This window comes from Anastrepha obliqua, chromosome 4 (assembly GCF_027943255.1).
Source record: "Anastrepha obliqua isolate idAnaObli1 chromosome 4, idAnaObli1_1.0, whole genome shotgun sequence".
Taxonomy (NCBI): Eukaryota; Metazoa; Arthropoda; class Insecta; order Diptera; family Tephritidae; genus Anastrepha; species Anastrepha obliqua.
The window spans coordinates 9,402,164-9,425,281 of record NC_072895.1 but is presented as its reverse complement, the minus strand read 5'-3'; the positions used below and the strand labels follow the sequence as shown (position 1 = coordinate 9,425,281).

Below are 23,118 nucleotides of genomic sequence, written 5' to 3'. Positions count from 1 at the left end.
TGCACACACACACACATACATGTGTATATGTGTGGGGGGAAAAAACAGAAGCAAATATTTTTGTGATTTTAGCAGACGACGCGACGATTAAAAAATACTTGATTGTGCTGTGTGAAAAAATGAAACCAACCAAATGCGTATGTATGTATGCATGTATGTATGTATGTGCAAGGGTATGATTGTAAACAAATGCAATGACGTAAACGATTGTTAAACAGCTGTTACTGCTGCCTGCTGCACTCACAGCGCCACAGTTGATGTTGATGTTGGTGGGCGAGTGAGGGCGAAGTACAGTGATTTCCGCAAAAATAAAAATATAATTTCAAACAGTCAAGCTATGTACCTACACATGTACATATACACACGTATGCACTTATACTTAAATTAGTTTCCTTTTAAATTAAATGTGCATATAAAATCTTTAGGGATACTTTTTTTACAAAATATAATTTTATCAGTATGGACTTACAGTGTCGAACAAAACATATTGAACTCATTCATACTTCGATGTAATTAAATTTTGCTAACGGGAAATGTCATTTCAAATATTAATGAAATACCCAGAAATTAAAACGAACTATTTATTTCTTGAATGCATAAAAAAACTTAACAAATAATTTACTTCATAAAATTATATGCGTAAAAAGCAAAACATATGCGCTATTCAGAGCGACAAAACATATTGGAAAAACAATAATTAACTAATATTTTATAGCATAACCATTATTTTTTTATAACTTCACTAAATCTTTTTGGGCGTCATAAACAAGAAAAGCAAATAAACAACAAAAGGACATAGGAAGGACAAAGGAATTGCTTAGCCTCTCAAGAGCAGATATCTCGAAGGTCGTGGCTTGTGTCACCGGTCACTGGCTATTTGGAAGGCATTCCTTGAGACTAGGAGTATTCTCCCATGAATATTGTAGAAGCTGTAGAGATGAGGAGGAGGAAGAAACAGTAGAGCACTTCCTTGGCAATTGTCCAGCCTTAGCTATAATAAAATCAGAGCAGGTTGTCTAGGTAAACACTTTTTCAATTTTCTTACAGAACTATCTGGCGCGGGCATTAGACCAACCGTGCGTTTTATAAGAGCCTCAAAATGGTTTCATGAAAGTAAATAAACAAGGTTCCCGTGTCGCACAGTGATATCAAAACGGACCTGTGAGGTCTAAGTGAGTTGGTGATGCGGATCGACTGCCACCATAACCTAACCTAACCTACGCCTTTTTGGCATGAAAGCTATTAGATTGTTGATAACGTCGAGTATACCTATATCCAACCAGGCTTGTTTGGCAGCTTCAAATAGCTTCTTTTTGTCCCCATTTACTCCTTGCCTGTCTATCCTCTCCTATTGAGTATCTCCCAAAGGTTCTCAATTGAGGATTGAGGTCCGGAGATTGTGCTGGTCACTCGAGCACATTGATTTTTTTCGATGCGATCCAATTTGCTATAATAAGCATCACGCTCTCTAGTATATTTTGGTATACAAACCTATCCATGTTGTTGTTGTAGCAACATAAACATTCCCCATACTTACATACGGGGAATGACAGTCCTTGGCCGGATATAAATTCGGGTCGTTTCGGTAACATAAAACCGACTGTCGTGGGAAACCTATCCATAATTCCATCTATTAAATGGAGCGGTGAAACACCAAACCCAGAAAAACAACCCCACACCATAATACTACCTCCGTCATGCTTAACCGTACCTTTGCAGTATCGAGGATCTAAACGTTTATTTTTTGGCCGGCGTAGTCTTCTCATTCCGTCTGAGTATCTCAACTTGAATTTTGATTCATCAGAAAAAAGTATAGTTCTCCATTGTTTCACTGACCAGTTAATGTGCTCCCGCGCGAATTTCAACTGCTTTAGCCGATTTTTTGTGGAAATAAATAGCTTTTTTGCTGCTCTATAACTGTTCAGTCCACCTGCACATGCTCTGCGTTGTACAGTTCCGTTGCAAATTTTTAAGTTCAGCTCTTTAACTATACCTGGTGCCGACTTCTCTGGATCTTTCTTCAATTCTATCAATATTTTCGAGTCTTCGTGCTGTGTAGTACCTTTGGGTCATCCTCCACGGTGTAGAGTTTCAATACTTAAAGTTTCTCGGCATTTTTTTATAATGAAACTGACTGTTGATTTTTTCATTGCGAACTTTTGACAAATATCCTTTTGCGATAAACCGTGATTGTAGTCGTTTATAATTAGTTTTTTCAATTGAACTGAATGTTTTTTTCCCGCTATTAGCACGTTTTTTTAATAAAAGTACAGATTTCTAGAATTTTCAATAGGAAACTACTATTGACTCTTATTCCAACGCTCACATTGACCACAATAAAAAAAATATCTTAGTACACATAGCTTCGATAAACTGAGACGAGTCCAATGTGTTTTGTCGCACTGGATATTGTATATGTTTGTCTTCCTTCGCATATAAGGTAATACAGTCGTATCTTAGAAAATATTCATATAACATTTTCATTTCTGTGATATTTTTTCTTATTTAAAATAATATTTGCAAGAGTAAAAAGAAATAGCTTCACTTATCAGTCCAATATGTTTTGTCCGACACTGTATGAAAGCACAACAAAAGATTATAATGTTTGAGATCATAGAAACAGAATACAAAAAACTTTCTACATTTGTAAATAAAATATTTGTAATATTGTAGTAAAATAATAACAATAATGCAAAAATGCAATACTAATAATAATACCAATAATATTAATTTTTTAATAATAATGAATGTAGCGGCAGGCTAATCACCTACTCTGCCAGAAATCAAATAGATTAACGTAAACAACCCAAGACAAATGTCTTGTCGAGGTCATATGCTCCCATGAGGAGTGAACAAGGAAAAAAAAAAAATAATAATAATGAAAGTAGGTTTCTCTTGTAATTTCAGAAGCAGGCTGTTGACAGATGGGCCGACACCGATACCTGCAAAATAGCGAAGGAAACGAACTGGTTACGGACAGCCCGGAGCTGAGTTACAACAAGCCCGGAACTGACGAGTTGTTAAGAAAGCCAAGAACAGACATCTGCAGATTTAACAATAACCAGTCATTGGCCTATCGGAGACGACGCTAGGAAGATGGGGTGGGCGTATAACGATATATGGAGAAGCTACAATCAAGAAGATTCTAGGAAGATACTCTTCCACTATCTGTATGAACGAACAGACTGGAGAACTAACTCTATCACTTTCAAACCTGGCTCCCAGCTATGGTTTACTGATGGGTCCAAATTGGAAAATGGTAGAACAGGGGCAAGAATCAATGGGCCCAAATTCAAAAAATCGATTCCGATGGGATCCTACCCAACAATATTCCAGGCAGAAATACATGCCATTGAAATATGTGTGAGAGAATGCCTCAGAAGGAAAATAAGAGGTACTCACATCTACATACTTTCAGATAGCCAAGCGGCTCTAAAAGCCCTTCTATCAACAACTATCACCTCTAAATTGGTAAATGATTGCCTAAACCTTCTAAACACGTTAGGAAACCTCAACAGAGTAACACTATGCTGGATTCCGGGACATGAAGGACATGAGGGAAATGAAATGGCTGACGACCTTGCAAAACAAGGAGCAAATATGCAAGAAAAATAAAGAAAACTTGCCGCACACTGGCTAAACTGTGCCGGTCAGCGTCAAGCCAAACTATTCCTAAGTCCCAACAAAGGAATATCTGACAAACTTCTCTCACTAAACAGAGTAGACCTGCGTCTTTTAACAGGATACCTTACAGGTCACTGTAGCCTGAGGTATCATCTAAATAATATTGGTCTATCCGAGACCAATGTCTGCCGCTTTTGCAAAACGGACATAGAACGCTCAGAACATGTGCTTTGTGAATGTCCTGCGTTGGGCAGACAGAGACTTCACCACCTTGGTGGTATCGTAGTATCTCCATGCAATCTTTGGAACAACAAACCCAAAACTGTGCTAAAATTTTTAAAAAGCCTACAACTCTAGGGTTACAAAATAGGCCTTTCACAATAGATCAGCTCTGGTCGCAGTGCGTAATGGCCTTCTAATAATAATAATAATAATCTGTATGGGTGGCCAAGTCTGGGTGCTCTACGCCACAGAATGCTGGGCGAATTCTCAAAGAACAACTTGGTAGAAATTACAGGAAAGAAAATAGATGTCCTAGGCAGATTTACAAGGTTAAGTCCAAAATAAACAAAACTGGCGTAATAAAACTTGTTTTGATGGCGCCATCTGTTTAATGAGTTAGTGCGTTGGAAGTTACATCCCTAGCAGTTTTCCAGTGAAAGCTTGGTGACATTCGGTTCAGTGGAAGTGACGTTATTACGTCTAAAGTGTCAGTATGTTGGTGTCATCGGTACAAAAATGAGTTTCGAACAAAGAGCTTATATCAAATTTTGTTTTAAAATCGGTAAAACATTTAGCGAAACATTCGAATTGATGAAGAAAGTTTATGGCGATGATTTTATATTTCGTGCCAGAGTTATGAGTACATGAGTGCACGTTTCAGAGATGGTTGCGAGGACTTAAATGACAATAAAGATACGGGCCGCCCAAAATCAGTAATCACCGAAAACTCCATGGAAATTGTTCGTAAATTTAGCAAAAATTAACCGAAAACATCGTTGAAATTCATGGAATCGGAGTTGAATATCTTCAAACCATCGATTTATCGCATTTTAACCAATTATTTGAGCTTATGAAAGGTCTGTGCACGTTTCCATCGATATATTGAGATGTTTCAAACATAAACCCGAAAGTAAGCGTCAAAGTGCAGAATGGAAGACTCCAGACGAGCCTCCCCCCTGTTAGATCCCGTAAAACCGTGTATCGAGGCCAGCAGAGACAATTTTTAATCGAAGTTATCAGAACAAAGCTCATGTCGTTTCTATTTCAGCTCAGTCTTGTTTATTTAGGACTTCACCTAGTATAGTCAAATCAAGCTTTGGTTTGACTAAATAACGGCAATGGTTCTACTAGTGGTGTACCAAAATGGCAACTTTTGTGATAATTCAGTCTGGGATATGTCACTCAGATACCAACCAACCAAATTTCTCTTGTCATAGAAAAAAATGCCTGCTCCCCTTTTTATTAGCATTCCTCATAAATGTTTGTGAAATGTCGACGGATTTCCAGACCTTGTAGGGACATACATGTACCCGGATCGTTCCGTTAACGTAGACTACAATGCCAAGAACAAGAAGAAGAAGAATTAAGCCGCGAAAAAACAGTCTGTCAAACTACAATATTAATCAGAATTAACCATGATTCAATAATAAAAGGTTTGCTCAGTAAGCAGCTTTCTCATTTCCCCTCGGCAAATCGGCTCACTTAGCAAGGCACTGGGTTGCTTACTCTAGAAATTTGTATCAAAAGTAAAATTTGTAGTAAAAACATTTTGCTTTCAAAAGGGTTTTTAAGCACAAGAACTTGCTCGGTATGTCCATATCCAAAACGATATGGAAAACATCCTGAAATACCGCTTCAATCAGGATATCATAGCGCATCTTTTTGGGGCAATGGACGTGAAAGATGGACGTTTTGACAACATTTTCTATCGTTTGGTGTTTCAGGTGTTTAGTGTTGAATCCTTTCACTTCCAAATGGTAGCCACGCAGCAAGCTATTCGTCTACGGCAGCTGCCGTCGATATAATAATTAGTTTAAATAAGTGCAGGTCGTTTGTTAAGTATTTATGAATGTAAGAATATTCTTGACTGGGTGGTCAAAACTCCAAACTTACTTGGGCAAGGCATGGTAAAGTAAAGCGCCGTGAGTATGTTCAAAGTTTGTTTTTAGTCAACCAAATTCACGATGAATTCGCTTCTTCTATGCCAAAAAAGGGGCAGAAGGATTATTAATTGGACCAACCTCAGTTTTTCGGCTTTAATAAAAATAATGTAAAACAGAAAACCAAAAAATGGATCCAAACTAAAATCAGGGAACGCTGAAACGGCACAAGCGGCCTTAAACACTCCAAAAGGTTTTTGAACTTCAATGCCAACAGAGCAAAATCTGCTCTAACCCTAGATAAAAAGGGCCTCGAATTACTCTGTGGAGCACTTTCAGATCAGTTTGCCTGTAAGGAACACTTTAACACAAGATTATGCCGGTTCTGCTGTGATGAAGAGGAGTCTATGGAACACATAATCACCAACTGTGAGGCAATACGCCACAGGAGACACAGAATCCTGGGCTCGTACCTACTAGAGAAGGAATACCTACAATTGCGCTCTCCTAAGGAGCTGGTTCGATTTCTCGGTATACTAAATAATTATAACGGGTGATTTTTTAGCTATTATCTTTTTCGTTTCGGGTTTTGTTTCACTGTCAAACATCTTCAGTTTGGTCTATAATTTAACCATGAATCGTCTTACAAACGAACAACGCTTGCAAATCATTGAATTTTATTATAAAAATTTGTGTTCTGTTAAGAAAGTTTATCGCGCACTTCTTCCATTTTATGGCCAGTTTAATCGACCCACTGAAGCGGCTATTCAAGCTATTGTGACTAAATTTAAAACCAGATTTACATTATTGGACATCAAACCACCAACACGCTTACGTAGAGTGCGAACTGAAGAAAATATCGCAGCTGTATCGGCCAGTGTTAATGATGACCATCAATTATCGATTCGTCGCCGTTCGCAGCTGTTGGGCCTATGTTACTCAACAACGTGAAAAATTTTGCGAAAGGATTTAAGTGTGAAGCCTTTCAAAATACAGCTGGTGCAAGAATTGAAGCGCAACGCAGAATTTTTGGTGAATGGACTCTTGGAAAGCTTCCCCGAGGATCCACTTTTTTTATCGAAAAATTGTGTTCAGCGACGATGGGTACGTAAATAAACATAATTGTCGATTTTGGAGTGAAGATCAGCCAGAAGAATTGCAAGAGCTACAAATGTATCCAGAAAAGGTCAAAGTTTGGTGCGGTTTATGGGCTGGAGGTATCATTGGACCGTAATTCTTCAAAGATGCTGCGAGTCGTAACGTAACTGTGAATGGTGAGCGCTACCGTGAAATGATATCTAACTTTTACCCAAAATGCAAGAGCTTGACTTGCATGACATGTGGTTTCAGCAAGACGGTGCCACATGCCACACAGCACGCGTAACAGTGGACTTGTTGAGAGGCGAGTTCGGTGAACATTTTAATTCACGTTCCGGACTTGTCAATTGGCCACTCAGATCGTGCGATATAACGCCTTTAGATTATTTTTTGTGGGGCTATGTTAAAGCTCATGTCTATTCAGACGAGCCTGCTTCAATTAACGCATTATAAGACAACATTAAAGCATTTATATGTGAGATACCGGCCGAAACATTGGGAAGAGTATGCCAAAATTGTACTAAGCGGATGGACCATTTGAAGCGCAGTCGCGGTCAACATTTGCATGAAATAATCTTCAAACATTAAATGGGATGGGCTGTACTATCGATTTAAATAAAAATGTCATGCATTTTTCTCAATTTTACGTGTGTTTTTTTGAAAAACTTTCCTATAGCTCTTAAAAAATCACTCTTTAGTTAAGTAGTTAGGGGCGCATACTAGCTCAATCTGGTCGCAGTGCGTAAAGGTCTTAGCCTAACCCGTACAACCATTACCATTATCATTCCCCGTACACATATAGGCAATGTTTGTGCTGGTACAACAACAAACGGTGTATTTCTGCCATGAAAGTATATCTATGGCAAACCTCCAAGTGTATTTCTGCCTAATAAAGTATGTCGGCCATTCGGAATCGGCTTTAAACTGTAGGTCTCTCCGTTTGTGGAGCAACAACAAGACGCATGCCAGAAATAGGAGGAGGAGCTCGGCCTAACACTTAACAGAAGTGTACGAGGAAATTAGTTATAAAGGGTTTTTCAATAAGGGCGGGTAGATGTTGAAATGGAATAAAATGGTGTTTGCTGTGTGGCACGTAGCGCCGTCCTGCTGGACCCACTTGTCGTCTAGGTCCATATGGTTCAATATGGGCCATAAGAAATTGGAAGGGCCACGACGTCTACCGAAAAATGGGCGCAATGCGAGCAACGTTTGCGTTAATGAACACTCATTTTGATAATAAAGTTTTATCATTTGAACGTGCTGTTCAATCGTGTAACTTGCCATGATGATTTGGCATAAACAACTGAATAATAAACAAAAGATTTGACAGATGTCACCAAAACAAAAAGGCTGCCACAGGGCGCCAATTGGCGACCCGCGCCAATTGAAAAACCCTTTATTTTATTTTTCAAAAGCTACAACTTCTAAAAACAAAGGATTTCTGTTTTGCTATATCTTTTTCGGGACTGCTTGCCCGCCATCACAACACTATTTCTTAATAGCAATACATTGTCATGTTCTGGCGCTTGTGCCGTTTGTTTGTTAGCTGCTGAATAGCTGAGTGATGCGCGTGTGTTGGGTTTGTTATTCGAAAAGTTGCAGTTGCGATGGGAGCGGTGCGCGCCGGACTTAGTCGCTGCCACTATCGCCACTTCTTTTATTTTTGTTACTGTTGTTTTCATAGCTCAAAAAAAATATTAACGATTCAGCAAATAGACGGGATTTACAATAATTGAAATTAAAACAATTACAACAACAAATGTAGCAACACCAGCAAGTGTCAAGAGTGGAAACAAAGCATTTTAAATCGAATAATAAAAACATATTTATGTACATACACACCATTACATACATATAGTATGTACATATGTAAGTGCATGGAATTGATTGTGTGCTTAAAATTCAAAATAAACAAAAACAAGCACAGTAGAACTTGGAATCTAATGAACACCCGATTGACACTGCATTTACACGCACACTCGCACACTCGTACATATGCAGCAAAATACTTGAAGTGCATGCACACATACATATGCACATACATACTAGTGCACTTTACAATGAAAAGCATGTGAAAGCCACTATGCATGCGAGGTAATAGTGTGCGTATTTTGAGGCTTTTCAGACTTAACATTTTAATATGCAACTGCATATCAGATATACAAACAAATAATTAGGTAACGCTTGAATTCTCGCTACACTAAATCAACTTTAAGTGTGAATTTGCTTTTAATTGCAAAATAAAGCAATATTCCACTAAACATTAAATAAAGAAAAGAATTGAAGAGCGTGTACAAAGTTAACGGCACGAAGCTATACAAACACACCAAAAACAAAACAAAAACTACAACAGGTATCTGGATACATCGTGAAATTCATTGCACTATTGCTGATTGTCAAGGCTTGATGATGGTACTATTTGTACCACCCGCCGCAAGAGCTCCTTTAGATCAACGAATAATGCTTTCGCCCTGGAAGCAAACCCTCAGGATAGCCGGCTGGCGTGCACGAAAATGCTAATATCTCATAGATACTTTAGGCAAACATGAATCGCTTTTCCAAAAATGTGCACACAAAGAATAGGAGGAAATCGCCAAAACAGTATTTTTTCTGATTAATTCAGCGTTTGATGTGGTTTGAGTGGAGGATGTAATGAATCCAATAAACTGAAGCTTTATAAATATTTTTTTAAGGTTTTGTGTTGCTATTATTAGATTTCTATTGAATTCGTGACCTAACGTATGTTGGTAAAATTTTTTTTATTATTATGGGAGTTATAACGTGTTAAGGGAGGAGCCTGGTTTATGAGGTCTAAAAATTGGATCTCTTTGCGATTTTTTTTTTAAGGAAAAAATTAATTTAGCACTGCAAAGTTTTTTCTATCTTTTAATGAACATTTAAAAAGTATAAAAAATTTTTGTACTGGTTAAAATAAGTTGAAAAAAATGTTTAGCATAGAAATTAGTAGAGCGCTTCAACGCTGGAGTTTCCATCTGGCGTACAAGATACAGCTCGTAATTATTATCTAAAGCAAATGGATTCAAATGGATTTCTAATTATCATGATTTTTTATTCTAGATGAACTAAGAAAACTGAGAGAAATTCCAAAATTTCAACTTTTTGGAGGTTTTAAAGAAAAAATACCTTTCTATAAAAGAAAAAATTCACTTCAACGTGGCATAAAAATCTTGAAAAATTTTGTTTATCTATTTTGTTAGTTCAAATAGAGGAGAATTTAATACTGAAGGGAACAAGCTATGATTCATTTCAAAAAATTCATTAGTTTTTTTTTTTCATTCATGTACGCCAATTCAAAGAAATCATAAAAATTAAAAGTCGAGAAAAGAAGATAAAGTTTGTACTACGAGTATAGCTGTCCGGTCACAGCGTGACTACCTAACGCTCACCTACCTTTGGCTTTGTATCTACGGAAATATTGAGAATTAGGCTCTGTAACTTTGTGTGAATATTCTGAAATATATTAGGAATCGCTGAAAACGTAAAAAAAAAATTGATTTTTTTTACCTTATAAACCAGGCTCCCCCCTTAAGTGTATGCTATGGGTGCGAAGTGTGGTTAGCACTAAATTGCAGATGTGCTAGCAATAAATGTAACTTCACTGGTCGCGCGAAGTAAGCAGATAGTTTTGTATCTGGTTCGACAAAAGCAGTACAAGAGTTTTTTTATGTGCAATTTACACTCTCTTTGGCAGACACCTAAGGGACTGAAAAATTTGACCGCTTATCGGAGGTGTTCGCTTATGAAAAAAAAAAAAAATATATATATATATAATTGGCGCGTACACCCTTTTTGGGTGTTTGGCCGAGCTCCTCCTCCTATTTGTGGTGTGCGTCTTGATGTTGTTCCACAAATGGAGGGACCTACAGTTTCAAGCCGACTCCGAACGGCAGATATTTTTATGAGGGGCTTTTTCATGGCAGAAATACACTCGGAGCTTTGCCATTGCCTGCCGAGGGGCGACCGCTATTAGAAAAATGTTTTTCTTAATTTTGGTGTTTCACCGAGATTCGAACCAACGTTCTCTCTGTGAATTCCGAATGGTAGTTACGCACCAACCCATTCGGCTGCGGCGGCCGCTTGAGAAAAATATAAAGAAAATTAATAATAGGTATGTTATAAAAGGGTTGTCCGCTCATAAGTAAAATATTTTTTTTTAATTCTTAAGGATTGTGATATGTACTGAAAAAAGTGTTCGCTTATGGGAGGGGTCCGTTAGGAGAGAGTACACTGTATATACAGGGTAGGCCATTTAAAGCGGGCCCATCGGGCAACCCTATAACTTTTGACAGGAACGTCAGATCGACTAATGACATAGCGCGTTGGAAGCGTCAGTCCAAGACAATTTTTACCATGGAGCAGTACACTCCAAAAGAACGCGCTGAAATAATTCAGCTTTACATCCAAAATAACTTCTCAATTGTGAAAACTCAACGTGCGTTTAAAAAAAAAAATAAAGTTAAAAGTGCGCCATCCAAAAGCACTTTACAGCGTTTATACGCAAAATTTATTAACCACGGTAGTCTCAGCAATACCAGCCACGCATCCAGACAACGTACACGACGTTCTGCTGAAAGTATCGAGGCTGTACGAGCCAGTGTTGAGGAGGCTCCGCGAACATCGAGTTATCGTGCCATGATACGCGATTTTGTTATGCCAATCATCGAAGAAAATGACATGGAAGGCTACTGGTTCCAACAGGACGGGGCTACATGCCACACTTCACGCGCTACAATCGATTTTTTGAAGCCATTGTTCCCTGGAAGGTTGATTTCGAAAAATGGTGATTTTCCGTGGCCACCGAGATCACCAGATTTGACGCCACCGGACTTTTATTTGTGGGGTTATCTGAAATCCAAGGTATACATCAACAAGCCAAGGACTCTAACTCAACTTAAAAACAATATCCGACGCGAAATCGCCGCCATACCGGCCGAAATATTGGCCAAAACGATGGAAAACGCCGAAAAAAGGACACATTTGGCCATCAAGGCCAGAGGCAAACATTTGAAGGATATCATTTTCAAAAACTAGCTGGAACAAATCTCCTTGAATCAAAATAAATGATTTTTCATATCAACACAAAAAAAAATGTTTTTTTCAATGTTTTTTTTTTCAGAAACAAATGGGCCCGCTTTAAATGGCCTACCCTGTATTTATATACTATCAAAGTGCTGCAAATTTTGTAATTCTTTTACGGCTCACATACATGTAAAGATAAAAAAAAAACTATAAATTTAATTTACATAGTTGCTGCTTGTACCGAAAACTAGCAAATGGCCACATGGAACTGAATTATTACTTTACAAGTTTACAAAAGAAGGAAAATATTGAATGCAAATTCAACTTTTATATATAAAGGGTTTTCCAATAACAGGTGTTAACATGCGCTATCGAGAGATGATTATTGATTTTTTATGGCCGGAATTGGATGATATTTATCTGGACAACGTTTATTTTCAACAAGACGGCGCTACTTGCCACACAAGCAACGAAACCATTGATCTTTTATGGGAAAAGTTGCCGGACCGTGTTATCTCTCGAAGAGGTGATCACAATTGGCCACTGAGATCTTGTGATTTAACACCTTGTGACTTTTTTCTTTGTCTTTGGGGCCACGGGAAAGAGAAGGTCTGCACCAACAGCCCAGGGTCGATTCAAGACCTTAAAGATGGAATTCATGAGGCTATCGAGGACATAGGGCAGCCACTTTGCAATTCGGTTATGGAAAATTTCATGAAAAGGATACTGTCCTGTAAGCGTGGTCGTGATGATCTTTTGCACGATGTTATTTTCCACTATTAACGGCATAGCTTCCTCTTTATAATGAATACACATCCGATCATTTATACAGGGTGGGCCATATAGCGTTTGCTTTTTGAACCACCTATTTTCTGAGAATGGTAACACAAATGACATGTCAAATGTGTTCATAATTCACTTAAAGGTTTGACATTTACGAAATGGGACGCTATACGCTTGAACAAAATTGGGAAATATTGAAAACCCATTTCCAAAGTGGTGAGTCTTCTTCTTCTTTTCTGATTTTCACATCGGTGGCTAAGCAAAATTGTCAGATTTGGGGCTCAGAAAATCCACACGTTACTGTAGAGAAGCAAATGCATCCACAACGAGTCACTGGCGGCTGGGGCCATCATCGGGCCATTTTTTTTTTCGAAAATGAGCGAGGAGCCGCGGTTACAGTAAATGGCGAGCGTTACCGTGACATGCTCAACGAGTTGTTTCCAAAAATTGAAGAGGATGACATGGACAACATTTGGTTTCAACAGGACGGTGCAACTTGTCACACTGCCAAAGTTACACTCGAACTTTTGGCTACCGTTTTTGAAAACCGAATAATCAGCCGAAATTCCGATATCAATTGGCCCCCTCGGAGCTGTGATTTAAGCCCGTTGAACTATTTTTTGTGGGGAGCCGTTAAGGACAAATGCTATGCGAACCATCCCGAGACGATTGATGCTTTAAAACACGAAATCGAAGTTGCCATTCATGAAATTGGAGCCCAAACAATCGAAAATGTGCTTAAAAATTGGGTTGATCGAATGGCCTACTGTAAAGCCAGTCATGGCAGTCATTTGAACGATATTATTTTTTATTCATAAATGACAATGTTTAATCTTCAAAATAAAAAAAAGTTTGAAAAAATATTGATTAGTTTTTTTTTATAGCCGATTCAAAAAGCAAATTTTACATGGCCCACCCTGTATTAAAAAATAGCATTTTTCTTTGAATATCAAAATAACGCCTCTTATTAAATACCCTTTGTATTTACATATAATTGACGCGTACACCCTTTTTTGGGTGTTTGGTAGAGCTCCTTCGCCTATTTGTGCGTCTTGATGTTGTTCTACAAAGGGAGGGACCTACAGTTTGAAGCTGACTTCGAGCGCCGATATTTTTTATGAAGAGCTTTTTCATGGGAGAAATACACTCGGAGGTTTGCCATTCTCTGCCGAGGGGCGACCGCACTATATATTCAACCTTGATTAGTTAGGATTTTTTTCAAGACTTGTATTATCATTAATTTCCATAGATACTAAATTTCTTTTTTCTTTTCTTCTTTAGTGAGAGTGTGTTTAGAAGCTATGCACCAAAATGCGTTAAAGTATCGATTTGGTAAAAATGTGGGTGAGGGTATTTCTATATTAAGGTAACTATCCTGTATCTTTCTCTGATACTTTTCTCCTTTCCTCCTTGACTATCCACCCCCTTTCCAGAGCTTTAAATACAATGGGCTTTTTAGCCTGAGTGTTTTAGGAGCCACCAAATCTCCTGGTGCTCCTTGGCTCGACTTTTTCAAATTTCAATTTCAGGGTAACGCTATTTAAATCCAACATTTAAAGAAGGCCTATATGACACCAACCACCCCAACACATGATGTTCCGGCCACAGTCAGCTCTACGCAAAGGACTGTCACTTCAGCAGCATTCCCCGTATATGCATGGAAAATATTTATGCTGCTACAATAACAACAAATCTACGTGCATGTGTTGAAAAGACTATGAACTTTAAGGTAACAAAATATAGGGCTTAGGTATAGCAAGTCCTACTGAGCACTTGAGCACTGCTGTTCCTAGACAAACTTAAAGTGCCGATTTGAGGACATTTCCCAAAATATATGTAAATTACTTGCAAATAATTAGAAAATAAATTTTGACTCCAACTTTTGCTTACTCTCTCGCTTGTTACTATTACTGTTGTGTCCAGTGAGCATGTGTAGCGGTGGTGTTGCTGCCGTAGTTTGCTGTGGCATCACCAACAATGGCAATGCATTCCCGTGGCTTGGACTGTTGTTTGCTATACTCAAACCACCTGATGCCATGGATGGCTCTATCGTGTTGTCATCGTGACGGCCGTATCCTTTTCGAGTACTTCCAACAGCGCCGTTATTATTAATATTAGTATGCGTTAAAACAGGTGACATCCACTTATTTCCTGCAGCATCCACATATTGTGAGTTGCGCGTAGTATTGAGCACATATTCGATGGGTGTGGCTAGAAGGAATGCTATTTAAAGTACTGAAATTGTTGCGATCGACACTGTACATACCATGAACTGGCGTCAGTTGGAAGTCCAGCAATAACAGCAAAGTTAATGAAACCGTTACAACAAATAGTGGCCACCAAATTGGTGACTTTTTGTGCCGTTGCGCTGGTGCTGTCGTTGTAATGGCCAATGTGGCTAGTGTGAGGGGTAAATGGTTGTGTCGTCGATGCAGTTCGGACATGTTTTCTTTTTTTTGTGAATTAAGTTTGTTGTTTACTCAAAATTATATTTCTTCCCCCACTTTTTAGACCACACATACAGTGAACTCCAGCACAAAATACTCCACCTTTATAAAGTTGTAGTATATTTTAATTTTTCATTGACCGCTGTTGATGCGTTTGTAGCTTACAATTGCTGCTAGTATTACTAACGATTTTGCTGATGCTTGTGCCGCTTTTATTGCACTGCTCTTGGCATGTGTATATACGATGAGCCGTTGGAGTTGGTGGCGCTCCACCAAAAAGGGAGGCGGCTCAAGCAGCGGCAACAAGCAGGTTATGTACATTTAAAATTTTCCAATCAGTTTACAAAGGTCGCGGTTCACAGATAACTGTTGTCATTGAAATAATATAAAAGTTTACACTACATTTGTATTAAATCTGGCCGAGTAGTTATACACTCGCATTTTGCGACTTCTTACACTTTGACCGATTATTATTATTGCAATAATTACAGATTCTCCATTGCTTTATCACTTTCTTCCCATTTTTCACATTCTCAGTAGCAACGATTTGCCTACCTTGCTCCTACTTCTAATTAAGGAAAAATTTGCTCGACCCTTCGCCAATGCGGCCTTGCAACAATTTTGTCACGTGATATTCACTTATTGCATATAATAAAACTTTCAATATTGCAAGCGGCCGAATTATAAATTTTCCAATAAGAAATTTGTCTTAAATTTTAGCATGTTTACGCGAAATTTTACGTGAACTGTTTGCGCGAAAACCACCGAACGACGGAATCACTACCGTAGCCGAAACAAACTCGATAAATGAATGGTGTTGCCGGACTGAACTTTCTATATAGTCCACACTGTTTTCAAGATGAAATAATAGAAAACATACGAGTTTTAAGTTTTCCGTGCATATTAATTATGAGTTTTTTTTTATATATGATATTCCTTATAGATTTTAGACAAAATTTATGTTTTTTTTATGAAATGATTTGAGTCTAAAAATCTTTAAGCAGACTTTTGCAATATGGGAGCATCATTGAATATGATAACAATTTTTGACATTTTCCTTTATGCAACGTTTTCACTAGTGTTACCATATCAATATTTTCAGAATTTGTATACGAGTTTGTTTGAATGGTTAGAGGAGTAGGAGAGGATATTTTTGACAGTTGTTATGTTTTTTGCAAAAGTAACGTCAGTAGAGTTAAGAATGATAGAATACAGGTTTGCGCCAACCCAAACCTTGATGCCACCACAGATGAGTGTAAAAAAGCTGGAAGCATGGAAATAAAAATGCACTTGAAGATTTATTAACATTCGTAACTTCATATTTTACAACGGGGCACTTCTTTTGTATTATTTCGTTCAATTTAAAACTCAAAATACTACGGATTGATTCACTTACAATGCAAAGGTTTGTGTATTTGCTGTGCCGACTTTGCCATTAATCAGGGAATCCCGTGATTAGCTTGTATTAATTTCGGTATCCCAAAAAAAAAATTTAAAGCGATATGCAAAGTGTTTATTAGAAAATTAATTAATTAATTTAATATATGGAAAATAACAATAAATTATTATTTTACAATAAAAAAAAGAAGCACTAGCTGCCAGGGCTTACGGCTCAAACATGAAAATATCACTTGTAATTTACTTGCACACAAATTAATTTACATTTTTACATTCCGCCCCCATCCTCGTAATCCGCAGCATCAGTTGGCTGTATTTTTCGCGATTTTCGTGATGTCACCTCGTCTTCCTCCGAGCTGTACGCGCTCAATTCATCCGACATATCATTGTTAGCATCTAAATCGTTGTAGTTGTGGTTGCTTTTATGAGTATTTGTACTCGTATTGCTTTTCGTTGTTTTACTCATTTTTTTAATTTAATTTTAATTCAATTTCCTATATTTGAAAAATTTAATAAAACGAGAATGCTCCCTCTACGCCTACTATATTAGAAAATTGTTCTACAATAATGTAAACGAAGCAGGTTTTTATTAAAAGTTGCATAATTCATTAAAACAATCTACGAAACCTTCTTTAAATCGAGCAAGTTGAAATATTTTAGACTACCGAGAATGGAGAGTAAAATTTCAAAGCCATGCAACGTTTTGGACATTTTCGTTCCGCGAGTGAGAAAAAAGATATAACGTAGAGGAAAAGGAGAGAGAGAGCTATACCTTATATATATTTTACATACACTTCAGGTTATTTTTCCTTGTGGTTGCTAATTTCTAGTGTGAAATAACACTGCCTACTTTTTGGCGCTTGTTTGTTGGTGCAAACTTCCAGGAAATATATTTTTGGAGCCTACTTTTTGGCGTTATATTTCCTTGGCGCCTACTGTTTGGGGCGGCTTTGGATTTATTTGTATTTACCTTTGTGCCGTTGCTGCGGTCCTGGAATCGCTGCGTTTGTGCGGGTGATTAACTCTCGGAGTAGTGCGTGTTGTTGCCACGGTTTGTGTCCGGCGTTTACCTACACCGGTCGACCCTTCTCCGTTTTTTGTAAATTTTGTCTATTTGTATACTCTGCAAATGTTGTGAATTTATTGAGATATATATTATTTCTCTCTCTATCTCTCATTCTCTCTCGGGTCTCTCCCTCTTTCTGTGTCTGCCTTGAAAATTTCACTTTTATTATGTGTACTACGCTACACGCACTTGTTTAATAGACGATGATTGAAACGATCTTCTTCAAATGAGTAATGACTACGATCAGATGGCAAGATGGCTCTACGGCGACACTGCCCTCAGTGCCGGCACACCACACTGCCGCCACTAACAACACCTCAACGGCCAGGAGCCCCCAAGAGCAACACGACTCCCTTTCCAACCCACAACCCTCCTGCTCCTACCCCAGTGCGGGGACAAACCAGCAGCTCTTGGTCCCCCGCACAGTCTGCTCCGTGTGCCAGACCGTAGTACCTCGGAACCTGACAACTGTCCAATGCAGTTCTTGCAGTGGCTGGTGTCACTTTCGGAGGTGCTCCGGCCTGCACACCACCCGTGAGTGGACACGCGACTACGTTGCCCCCTGCTGCAGAGCTCTGCACCCGCAACCGCCCCCCGTGGCGCGGCCTCCCGACAACATCAGGCCACTCCCCATTTTGCGGAACGCACAGCAGGTCCAACGCAGACAACATCACGCATCCCTCACCCCCCGAATTACGACGACCCTCCCGCGAAGCTTCAAGCTTTTGCAACTGAACTGCAACGGACTAACGAGCAAGATTGACGAAATAGTCGACTTCATGAATCGGTTCGGAATTAAGATAGCTGCGGTCCAAGAGACAAAACTGCACGCTAGCTCCCCCCTGATTACCAGGGACGGCTATAACGTGCACCGAAAGGACCGCGAGCGAGACAACGGTGGTGGCCTAGCGTTCATAGTACACCATTCAGTGCAGTATCGTCTTATTGATGAAGGCATCGACCGCAGGGACAGCACCTTAGAACGTCAAGGTATAGCTGTCCGGTCAGGCGATGCCGAGCTCGAAATTTATAATATTTATATACCCCCTGTCACCTGCTGCCCGGCAGGATATCTCCCCGATATTGGTGCGCTCATCAGGGGAGAAAACCGATTGGTAGTAGGTGACTTTAACGCGCATCACGATCTTTGGCATTCAAGCCTGCCAAATGATCGTAGGGGATAGCTATTGGCAGAGCAGATAGACGATTCGACGTTCAGCACTGTAAACGACGACGCCCCCACTAGGGTAGTGGGCAATTGTAGCAGCTCGCCTGACATAACAATTGCTAGCGCTGGTCTGATAAATAGCATAACCTGGCGACCTATGCTATCGCTTGCATCAGACCACTTGCCCATTATCATCTCGATCGAAAGACCCGCCGATTTTGTTTCCGCGGATCACCGGTCATATATCAACTTTAACAAAGCTGATTGGACCAGATTCGCGGAATTTACTGAGAACATCTTCGCAGCCCTACCCACTCCCACCGATGTGCGCGCAGGCGAACGCGCATTCCGCAAGGCGATTACAGCCGCCGCGGCTCGCTTCATACCTGCTGGACGGATCCGGGAATTACGTCCCAATTTCCCAGCCGAAGCAGCCGTTATGGCAAACGAGCGTGACCGTCTACGCCAGGCCGATCCCGGGGATCCTCGTATAAAGGATCTCAATTTGGAGATCCGGCAACTGGTCACTCAACATAAGCGGACCAAATGGGTAGAGCATCTGAAGTCCTGTAACTTCACCTCTGGTGTGAGCAAGCTCTGGTCCACCGTAAGGTCCCTGTCGAACCCGACGAAGCACAACGACAAGGTGGATATCACCTTCAACGGTCGTACTTCGTCGGACCCGAAGAGATGCGCGAGCTACTTTAGCCGGCAATTTATATTGCATCCTCCGGTCGACAGATCCAAGCGTTGTGCCACCAGACGGCTGCACAAACTGCCCTACAACAGTGCACCGCTTACTTTCACCAGCGACGAGGTTCAGGGGGCCATCAAACACATGAAACCATCAAAAGCCATTGGCCCCGACGGACTAAACATGCTGATGCTGAAAAAGCTGGGTCCATTGGGAGTAGAATATCTCACAAAGGTCTTCAACCTGTCTATGGCCACTCTCATCATTCCTGATAAGTGGAAATTAGGGAGAGTGGTCCCACTGCTGAAGCCTGGGAAACCCGCCAACCAAGGGGAGTCTTATCGTCCGATAACTCTCCTTTCCCCAGTAGTGAAGACACTTGAGGCCCTTCTACTCCCACTCCTCACTCAACACCTGACTCCAGCCCCACACCAGCATGGTTTCCGTAGAGTGCACAGTACCACCACGGCACTCACCGCCATAAACACCCAGGTAAACCGCGGCCTTAACCAAAACCGCCCCTGCGAGAGGACTGTCCTAGTAGCGTTGGACCTACAAAAGGCTTTCGACACAGTCAGCCACGCCACGCTACTAGATGACATTTTACAGTCGACACTCCCGCCAGGACTGAAGAGGTGGACCGCGAACTACCTGAGTGGTCGTCACTCGTCGGTAGTATTTCGAGACCAAACCTCAAAACAAAGAAAAATAAAGCAAGGAGTACCGCAGGGTGGTGTCCTTTCACCCTTGCTTTTTAATTTCTATATTTCGAAACTCCCCCAGCCACCAGAGGGAGTCTCACTGGTCTCATATGCCGACGACTGCACGATAATGGCGTCGGGCAATGACATTGATGGCCTATGCTCAAAAGTAAACGACTACCTCGCCAGCCTTTCTCGCTTCTTCACTGCGAGAAACTTAAAACTTTCTCCCACGAAATCCACGGCGACCCTATTTACCACCTGGACAAAGGAGGTCAAGCTGCCACTTCAGGTTCACGTCGATGATACCCCAATTCCGACGATAAACAACCCCAGAATTTTGGGAGTCACCTTTGACAGCTTGCTCTCCTTCTCGGCGCACACAACCGCTATTGCAACGAGAGTACAGAATCGCAACAAGGTCCTCAAGTCGCTTGCCGGCAGCACTTGGGGCAAAGACAAAGAAATGTTGCTGTCGACTTTCAAAGCAATAGGCCGACCGGTTCTGAACTATGCCGCGCCTGTCTGGTCGCCTGGAACCAGTGATACGCAGTGGACGAAGCTTCAGACCTGCCAGAATACTGCCATCAGGACCGCGACAGGATGTCTCCTGATGACCCCTATTCACCACCTACATGACGAGGCGCACATGCTCCCGGTTAAGGAGCATAACAAAATGCTCGGCAAGCAGTTTCTGGTTGGGTGTCACCGTAGGCCTCACCCATGCAGACACCTGCTCGAGCCTGAGCCACCTCCCAGGCACATCAGGAGACACTTCCTCAATTACGTGGAAGAGATCCAGGACAAAACGGACAGACCTCTCCAGGATCAGACAGTATACAGACAGGCTATTAACGACATTCATCGGGAGACACTTACCACCTTCCTAAGCTCCCGACCCCCGAATGCCGTTATCGGAGTCCAACCACCACCTATCGCAGACGAAGAGCTCCAGCTTCCTCGAGAGTCCCGCGTAATCTTGGCACAACTACGTTCTGGATATTGTAGCAGGTTAAACTCCTACCTATCCAGAATCGACCCCGACATACTAAACATATGTCCTGCATGTGAAGGTACCCCGCACGACACTAACCACCTCTTCACATGCCCCATCAAACCCACTCATCTAACACCTCTCTCCCTCTGGACCCAACCCGTCGAAACTGCCAGTTTCCTGGGCCTACCGTTAGATGAGCTAGACGAAGACGACCGGTAATTTACACTACACTGACAGGGCGAAGATACTGCTACAACAACAACAACAACATCAGATGGCAAGAGCTGAGCCTCTTCTATCACCGGGATTTGTATGCAACAGGTTCAGGTCAAGATTGGAATATTCCACTTTAAATGCTTTAAGTTCTTACCTACACATTTTAATTCAATAATGAAAGTTAATTGCGTTCTTTTAAATATGCCTTTAGTTACATACGATTATTTATGTTTTTTTTTTATGGAGTGGAGTATGTATGTTTAAGTTTGTTTTTATATATTTTTGTTTCATGTTTTTATATTATTTAAGATTTGTTTTTAATTGAATATGGAATTTTTAAAATCATTTTAAATGCTTTCAGTTATTGGTTTTTACGCATATTAAAATAGTTATAGGTAAGTCCGCATAAAAATATCCCGAAATTCCGGGATCAAAATTTTCCGTTTCTGGAGGCATCACTTTTAAATGCATGAACCTGCCGAAAACTTGGAAGAAGGGCTACGTCAAATGCCTACAAAAGGATGTGAGTCCCCGATATATTTTTAATTTTAGACATACAAAAAACAACGAATATTTAGACTGAAGGAGAGAAAGCTAATGATTAATGATGACGATTTGAACCTTCTCATTTCATTTACATTCTCTCCCATTTTTTCCTGTCGGAACAGACAGAATTGTTGGATCTATCGGGTTGATAAAATAGACGACGAAGACCGATAACTTCTCCGTACTTGATACAGTTACAGTTTGGCAAACTGCTATAACAAGAATAATCAAACGGGATCTCAACTGCCGCTGCTAGATAAAACATTACAGGATTTTATGAATAACTTCAAAATTTTATTTGAAACATATAATCCTATATTGCAATGCGAGTATAACAATCAATGTCAACAGTGAGACATTTTCATTTCGCAAGGCTTTGAATTATGAAACCCGCCCGTAATATGTACACATAATTTCTGTCGATAATTTTATTGCCAAAGTAAGCTTAGCACAGACAGAGGTGGCATGCCGGGTTCAGCGCCTTTTCGGAAACCTAAAATAAAAAGAAACAAATATTTTATTATAAGAATTCAAAAATGGTTGAGGGTATTTTCCAATTCATATAAATAAAAGACTGGTTCGAAGTTTCATAATGTAGAAATCAATACTTTTTGCCAAATAAAGCGTGCAAATTACCCAAATAGAGCACCATCGGAATAAATCCCCAGTGAAATGTGGTCTTCGCTATATCGTAAACAGTTTCTAAACGTTCTTTTACGCCAGGTGCTAGTGCCATAGTTATGAATTTTAGTTAGATATCGTATAAACGTCGCAAATTTTTAAAATATACGTCAATCAGATAATTTTGTACAACACGAGTTTTGTACAAAATTTTACAGACCGAAAACAGCTGAGTTTCGGACAAAGTTAGCTGCAGTTTCGCGTTGCCAACAATAAAATAAATTTGTGAAGTGTAGTTAACCAAGTATGCATTTGAGTGGCAATTTTAACATTAAAGCCCCTCGTGCAAGTATATAGTTCGCAAGACACTCGGAACGACTAGAAATAGCCTCTAAGTTGCTTGTGGCAAGTGCAAGTTCATTTCAAAAATTTCTGCTAACGCATAAGTTGTTGCCACTTTCGCTATTCAATAAGAAATAAGAGCGACTTGTTCAATGCATACATTTCGGTTGACGTTTTTGTAATTTACTTGTGGCACGTTCTGGAATCTATTGCCTTCGGGTCTTTGTTGTCAGTAGCCTTACAAATTCTTGTACTAAGGGTCAATATGCGCTAAC

The 23,118-nt window shown here is 40.0% G+C and overlaps 2 protein-coding genes across 4 annotated transcripts in view; both read right to left on the bottom strand.

The window, feature by feature from the left end:
* The window catches only part of LOC129245518 (TGF-beta receptor type-1), a 56,865-nt gene extending 40,974 nt beyond the window's left edge, over positions 1-15,891 (bottom strand). For 2 of the 3 annotated variants that reach the window (XM_054883718.1, XM_054883719.1), the window contains exons 1-2: positions 14,914-15,890; positions 14,538-14,858 (exon numbers count right to left, since the gene is read on the bottom strand). In XM_054883718.1, the coding sequence (XP_054739693.1) occupies positions 14,538-14,858; positions 14,914-15,091 (499 nt within the window). In that variant the 5' untranslated portion in view covers positions 15,092-15,890. Of the gene's footprint in view, positions 1-14,537; positions 14,859-14,913 lie in introns of all 3 variants that reach the window. The other variant, XM_054883717.1, reaches the window with a different exon arrangement.
* A 6,261-nt stretch (positions 15,892-22,152) lies between these two features.
* On the bottom strand, positions 22,153-22,746 carry LOC129245117 (mitochondrial import receptor subunit TOM7 homolog). Its single transcript, XM_054883105.1, has 2 exons — positions 22,517-22,746; positions 22,153-22,373 (listed from the first exon to the last, which is right to left on the bottom strand). Exons 1-2 carry the CDS (start codon positions 22,614-22,616, stop codon positions 22,309-22,311), a joined length of 165 nt encoding a protein of 54 aa, XP_054739080.1. The 5' UTR covers positions 22,617-22,746; the 3' UTR covers positions 22,153-22,308.
* Between the last annotated feature and the right edge of the window lie 372 nt (positions 22,747-23,118).

Bases quoted from the DNA above. Each gene is read 5' to 3' on its own strand.
- LOC129245117 (XM_054883105.1), bottom strand. From the start codon at position 22,616: ATGGCACTAGCACCTGGCGTAAAAGAACGTTTAGAAACTGTTTACGAT. The intron at 22,374-22,516 runs GTAATTTGCACG...TTTTTATTTTAG, and splicing joins TCCGATGGTGCTCTATTTGG to GTTTCCGAAAAGGCGCTGAA.